At 37.9% G+C, this 7,335-nt stretch overlaps 1 protein-coding gene across 1 annotated transcript in view; it reads right to left on the minus strand.

The window, feature by feature from the left end:
• Positions 1-3,258: 3,258 nt before the first annotated feature.
• Positions 3,259-7,335, minus strand: part of scn4bb (sodium channel, voltage-gated, type IV, beta b) — a 6,903-nt gene continuing 2,826 nt past the window's right edge. Inside the window, exons 3-6 of the mRNA XM_014006737.1 lie at positions 5,455-5,618; positions 5,149-5,368; positions 4,179-4,308; positions 3,259-3,983 (exon numbers count right to left, since the gene is read on the minus strand). Coding sequence (XP_013862191.1) covers positions 3,887-3,983; positions 4,179-4,308; positions 5,149-5,368; positions 5,455-5,618 — 611 coding nt within the window. The 3' untranslated portion in view covers positions 3,259-3,886. The remainder of the gene's footprint in view (positions 3,984-4,178; positions 4,309-5,148; positions 5,369-5,454; positions 5,619-7,335) is intronic.

Below are 7,335 nucleotides of genomic sequence, written 5' to 3' on the forward strand. Positions count from 1 at the left end.
ATAGTCAGTATCTTACCTGCAGTGCAATGTAAGAGAGCAAAGTTAAGACTTAATTMTATTCTAATAAGGATTTCTTGACAGTATTTGAAACAGGAAACCTCCAAACCATATTTGGATATCGGAATTKCCCAGCTGTTGTTGATAGTATTTTTGCTAGATTGCAGGTAAAGCAGCAAAATTTAGTTTTTTTTTTTCTGCTCAGAAAAGGGCTTCAAATCATCCTTAAGGACAGAGATGTTCAACTGATTGTCCAGGGGGGCACAGTTTATCATTGCCAATAGCTCAGGGGTCGGACACCTGTGGCGATCATGGTGGAGGAAACATCCCATTATGTAAACAACTAAAGTAATACACTTTAAATTGTTTATTTAGCTGCATCAATTCATAAACTGAATATTTGAGATATATTTTATATTATGTAAATGATGTAAAAAAACGTTATTAATTTTTTATTCTTTAAGAACGAATTGGTGGGCTGGACTGAAGTCACCTGYGTGTTGGATGTGGCCCGTGGACCTCCAGTTGAATAGTTCTGCTATAGGATTAGATTTCAAATAATTTATTCATTTGAACCATTAGGTATTTATTGATTATATTTTGATAAAATCAAATTATCACATTTTATTTTCATCAATGCACTATAACTATTATCTCACTACACCCTGATCATAAATGTCTTCCAGAAGTTGTTATGTCTTTTTATCTCATACAGWTTATAAAGACTTCCAGAACCACAATTTTACCTTTGATAGTTGTTGTTTTAGAACCAGGCTGACTACAGCTCAAACACAATAAAATAGGCTTTTATTCATCAAAATGCACACCTCTGATGGTGAAAGGGGGATCATGTTTTTGCTTGTCRGTCTGAGTTCATTATTCTGATGGCAAAATATCTCGTCTTGATTCTCCAAACTGAGCTCACGTTGATTGTTGTCTACTGCAGGTAAGACACTGACTACTCATGTGTACCCCAAACAACCTCACTTTATGAAAAACTAACTATTCTTTAAACTCACAAACATTCAGTTAATGTGTAACTGACAATGTTTTTTTTAGTGCAGAGCATCGGTAAGGACTTAGGTTACAAACTGAAAACTCACTACAAAGAGCGAGAAAGAAAAAGATTTATAKGATGATGCTTTTACTTAATAAAAGATAGTGTCTGATTGTAGTTACTCTAGAGTCTTAGCCAGTGTTAGCGTAATGGAATGAGCTTTATTTAAACTGAGATTTACAGCTAATTTAAGATATGAAACTGCAAGTCAGTACATTAAAACCTGAAAAGTATGTTCGCATTCAAGCATCTTGTCTAAAATCTGGCTTGTGTTGCACATGCTTATAATACATTGATTATTTGTTTTAAAAGCAGCAATCTGAATATTTTTCTTCTTATTTTTTATTTTTGAAGGACTGGGAGACTGTTTGATGGGATTGTCCATCATTCCAGTCCCAAAGCTTATTGCATTGTTTCGGGTTTGCTGAGTTTAAAAACCTGTTTTGCAGTGTTCAGCTGTCCTTACCGACAGATGAGTTTGGATGCATTAGCAGGCACTAGTGTTTATATCAAGCAAAAATGAGGTACAAGAAGAAGAACTGGGCTGAACTCTACAATACGGTGGCAATAGTGTCATTTTGATGGAACTACTTTAACCTTTTGTTTGTACTCATGCTTTTGGATGGAATAAGAAAGCTGTCTTTTGTTTAAAAATGTGTGTTTAGACTTGTTTTAATTACATTGCATTTTCATTGGTTTATGTATACAAATAAGTTATTTGATGAAAACAGTAAATTTGGACCAACTGTGCTAAATGACATACAACTGGCTATTTTACCTGTGCATACTGGCTAATAACTTTTGCACGTGAACTAAAGGATCCCATCAGCTGTGGGAAATTTGGGAAATGCTTGGTTATAAACTGAGCTTTGGATCTTTTCCACATGGAAGCATAGTTTTCCTATATTTGTCATTTCTAAATATATCCTTTTAAATGTCTTCATCCACATGGAAACATTAAAAACGACCCAAATGGCTGTTAATAACCATGCCAGGCCTGTAGGCGGCGCTGTAATACTGCCATGAAAACACATAACAAACTGGAAACAAGGCGCATGAGCAYAAAGCTCACACACGCTGGGTGCATAGGAAGACGATGCCCTCAGGTCGTAGGTTAGATTAGAGGTGGGACTATGACATCATTATTTTCTAAATGTTGCATTTTGGAAATAGACACATTTGTAAGAGCTGCGTTATCGATATATTTTCAATGTAAACCCATTTAAAAAAGAAAATATGTGTTGGGTCTGTTTCCTTCTGTGTCCTAAATTCAAACAGTTGTTTTTAATGTAGTTTCACACTTGTCCTTCATTTAATTTCTCTGTGCTAACCGGCTGTATTTCTTTAAATAAAAGTTCATCCTTTGTTATTATCGGTTATTAAAGCAACGGCTCAGGTCTTCTTCGGTTCTATAGAAAGATAAAGTGAATTTATYATCTTACCTGYTGTAGATGGTGCTTTTAAAATGYTCATTTTGCTGAAATTGTTTACTACTGACTAGTACAGTGGCCAGCAGGTGCAAATGTGCAGGAAATGATGACAAAACGCACAACCGTTGAAAACAACCACAAGTAAGAAAAAAACAGAAAGAACCAGAACACTAGGGGGACTCCACCACCAAGTCRTATGGGACCAGACCCCCTGTATAGACATTTATCAAGTAGGAATTCCCAGTGATAATTAGCTCTTTCAAAACTCCACTGCTCTGACGTGTTTCTGTCAAGCTGCTGATGAGAGCAGCAGGAGTCACMGAATTAATTAATGACGTAGCAMAGATCGAAGTACATCWTTTTAGGGGTTTAAGTTTCAGAAATAATCGGACTCTCATCACGGTTTTATTTTTGCTGCTTGTCTCTGTACCAATAATATTTGGATTTTTTTTCCTCCTCTGCGCACAGATCAATGACCTTGTGGGATTTGAAGGGGGAAAAAAAGCACTGAARGAATGTCTGTGGTGTTTTGACCTAAAAAAAATCCTGCAGATGGATGGTCCCTGAAGACATCAGTCAGCACTTTATCACTTTATTCTAATCAGTTGGAGACGCTACAACGGCCCACCTTTTCAGACATCGACAGAAATGTTTCTGTGACTACCTCGCTCAGAGCGGACGTTTTCAGTCCCCCTCTCTGCTTCTGTGTGTTTTCTGAACAAACCAAGGTGGTCAGAACACACATCAGTGATGGCATGGAGCATCTTCAGAAAGAGCTTAATATCTATACAGGGGGACTGGTTCCATATGACTTGATGGTCGAGTCTCCCAAGTGGCCTGGTGCACTTCTGTTTTATTTTCTCACTTGCTTTTGTTTTCTGTGTTTGTGAGTTTTGGCCATTTGTTGCATGTTTGCTCCTCTCGATCACCGTAGAACTAAACTCACATGATAACGTCTGAGTCGGACCCTGTCTGAACTAACTGCTAATATCACTGTGTTCAGAGTTACTGCAATATTTCTCTCACAACTTATTCATAAAGTTTCCATAAAACTACCCTTCCAACAATCTAAGTGATGGCATTTTGGTACACGTTTAAAATAAATTTTAGTTCCATGTTTTATAAATGCATTCATATTTAAAATGTACATAATGTAAGTGTGTTTAGATGATGTGACCATCGTGAACAGTTATGTTTGCTCTCATGATTCATTTATGTTCATCTGTGTGTCATTTGCTGTTACAGCTCGGAGCACATTTAGTTGTGTGCAATACTGTGTTTTTCAAGTTGAATATTGCAGCTGGAGCTTTTTACCTTAAAGAGGATGAATTGTGAACAATGTACAAATTTTGCAAATTTCATATAAATCTAAGAGTTCAAATCGTTTTGCATATGGTCTCGCTCATTTCTTTTTTGGTGTTGGTTTGGAAGCGGCTTTGGATCCTGAGAGGCCGTTTTCTGTGTTGTCGATTCCTGATGACGTTACAAGGCACTCCTTACTGCAGAGGGGGGAAGAAAAAGGAAGTGATGTCACAGCACAGCAGCTCAAAGCCACACGTCACAATGACAGGTTTAACAAGAAAAACATCAGGAAATGTTCTGAACTAAAATGCTGCCAACAGCCAGATGTGTCATCTGATGTAAGAACTAAGCRCTTGTTATTAGAAGTATCAAAATGGTTGCCAAAAACTCACTTTTTCTCCTCAAGTTTAGCAAGAACAAAGAGAGTGAAGTTCTTGAGCAGCATGAAGCCTATCAGAAACGCAATGGCTCCGCCCACAGTCGAGGCTATGATGATGGTCAGCGTTTTGTCAACCACCCTCACTGCAAATGTCAGCACAGAACCAGAGGAGAAAACTCAAACATATAAAGCCTGTGGGAAGCTTCATTAYGTTATAACAAGTTAGAGAAACCAAAAATGTTAAAATAAATACACAGTTAATATCTTACCTGTCGTGAACAGATGTTTGAACAACTTCARTTTTGGGAAAGAGAGTTTCATTCTGACTGAGATGGTGAGCTAAAAGCAAGTCTGATCTGGTTGAGGACCAAAGCGGACTGCTGTCTTTTTAAAACAACTCAAAATGTCATAATCGTTCAAAYACTTTTTTTTTCTGAAAGTGCTACAGCTAGCTAATGCTGCTATCTAGCAAATGACCAGAAAATTGAGTGTAAATAATAATTTAATGAAAAACGCTGGTGTAGATTTTCCAGTCATCCAGGTCACAGGTGTTTGGACACATCTCTTACAACAGAATATAAATACATTTGTTTTGTTTTTAAATGTTTGGTTGATTGTGGTGAGAAKAAAGCAGAGCTCCAAGGCAAAGCTCTCCATGTTCCTACCCTCACTTATGATCACAAACTCTGGGTAGTGACCAAAAAAAAACAAAAAAAACAAGGTGTGTCAGAGGATATATTTGGAATATAGCTAAACTAAGGAGTTCTCAGATTAAAGGGTTTTCTGTCAAAAAATCATCAACTTAGCTGATGAATAAATCATATATCTCTAAATTAATAACACTGGGGAAGATTCAATAATAATAATGTCATCAGCAAATGCAATGTTAAAAAGTTCCAACTTTAAGGGATGGGATTATTTGTGTGGCAAAAATAAAACAGTCTGGACTAAAACTGACATTTATTAACTTTGTGTGCACTCACACTCATCCACCACATAGAGGGTGAAGATGGCGCTGTGGTTCCTGCCTTTCTCTTTGGGATTGCGCCCGTAGCAGGTGTACTGGCCTGCGTCCTCGAAGGTGATGTTCCACAGCAGGATGGAGACGTTTTTTTTATGGTTCTTCCCCACAAACTCCACTCGATCTCGAAATATCTTCACCGGTGGCTCCACATCCTCCGAGGCGATCTCTGCTTCGCACACCTGACGGGGGGGTCAGCAAGYTGTCAGTCATCCAACAAGGTACAAAAAGCTGAGCGGAAATCTGTCAGGCCCTTTTCTTTTTTAACCTTTATCATGGTGCCGTTGTCGTTGAATTGCCAGTTGAAGTAAAGGTTGTCTATGCCGATACAGCTTTCATATGAGCAGGGCAACATGACGGTGCTGCCGTTCACCGCCTCCAGGAAGGGAATCTTCCCCACGATCATCTCCAGGCCCTGAACAGACCACACATCTGAGGAAGAGGAGCAGCCATTGGTAAAAAAAAAAAAAAAACATTATAAAGAACACTGTTAAGAAAACAAATTTCTTGAATTATGTTGCTTTAACATAGACTTTGTTAGAAAATATACTTTTTATTTACTCTATGTTAAACAATGATAGTATTTCTGAGTGCATTCTGTCATTATGCATGTTTTCTATTATTGGCATTGAAGAACTGACAGCTTCAGTAACTCAGGCGCACAGTGCCCTTGCAGTGACATTATAAGACAGGATGCAGCCTGATTGTGCTGCTTGTGAAAAGTGTAACTCTATACGAGGGATCAGCAGGGTCAGGAAGTGGCAGCAATTCAACTGGGCCTTAACTAAAAGGAACAAAAAAAGAGAGATAGGGAAGTATTTTAGTTTATTTTTTCTGTAAAYGAAGCAGGTGTTCCACTGCTCAGATTAGCTTTCGAGTTCACATGTTTAATTTCCAGCAGCTGAAGGACAAAGAGTGGTTTCAGGAGCAGCTGCTTCTACATCGTTTCTAACGCCCGCGTGATTCTGCTGCTTGTTCGGAGCACACTGTGTTACAGTCACAACGTGGTCAAGGTCAACGTCAGGCAAACAGCAGCAGCATTTASTCTAAGACCAGCAGAGGTGGCTAAAATACAGCAGAGGAGGGTTTTTTTATTTATTTTTTTTACCTCCAACACTGCAGTGAGCTTCAAGGACAGCAGCGGAAGAATAAAAGTCTGCAGTGACATTCATTTGAAACATTTTTGACATTTGTTCMTGTTGGATTTTCCATTAAATAGTTTTTGCCCATCACCTTGACAGGAAAATGATGATGGAGTTTGTCTGTWAGCAAAATACTGTATCTAGTGAAAAACTGGATGGATTTTAATGAAAGCCTTATAAATTAGTAATTAGATGCCCATCTGCAACTGATCAACTTTTGGAGCCAACTTGATTCAAGACRATSATCAAGGCTAAYCAACCTTAGCAAACACAAAACCGACTAAAACTCTATCAAAGTTTACAAATATTGAGCTAAAACTTGGTGTGGTCGTAGCTGAGTCATCCGCAACACATACTCCAAGTGCTAACATGTGAGATCTAATCACACTTTTTTTTTTTTTTTAAGATTTGACCAAAATGTTTGCAACTCATTTYCCATCATACAATGATTTTAGTTTAAATCTCTGGCATGAAAAGTAGTGGATGATAAGTGTTAGGTCAAGGAATGACAAGCCTTATTTGGCCGCATTCCTTGTTTTACTAAAACTGCTGACRAAGAGCAGAGCTAACTTTTAGTTTTGTCCTCAACACAGTTTCTTAGTCTGACATACTTTTTTTCCAACTCTCTTTCAGGAAGTGCAACGAAAACCTGTTTTGTGAATCTTTATGATGAAAGTAGAACAGCAGTGCTCCAGTTTCTTTTCTCCATATGTTAAATGTCGACCTTTGAGAAATAAATGTCCACAGTAGGAGTCTAAAGATTAGGAAGGAGACAGCAAGAACAAAATGAAAGGGATAACTTTGTGTTTCTTTTATGGACAAAAGTGTTTGAGGACACAAAGCTTGCACTAGAAAGAATGTGCTTATAGTTTCTGTCTCACTGCAACATTCCTGGCTTTAAAGTGAAACTCTGTCAGTTATTAACTCATCAGGTGTGACAGCAGCCAGAAAGCATTTGTTCGGCTAGGCTAATGGGCTAACCAAACAAGAGTCTGATTTGATTTTTT

This window comes from Austrofundulus limnaeus, unplaced genomic scaffold, assembly GCF_001266775.1.
Source record: "Austrofundulus limnaeus strain Quisiro unplaced genomic scaffold, Austrofundulus_limnaeus-1.0 Scaffold37, whole genome shotgun sequence".
NCBI classification, from domain to species: Eukaryota; Metazoa; Chordata; class Actinopteri; order Cyprinodontiformes; family Rivulidae; genus Austrofundulus; species Austrofundulus limnaeus.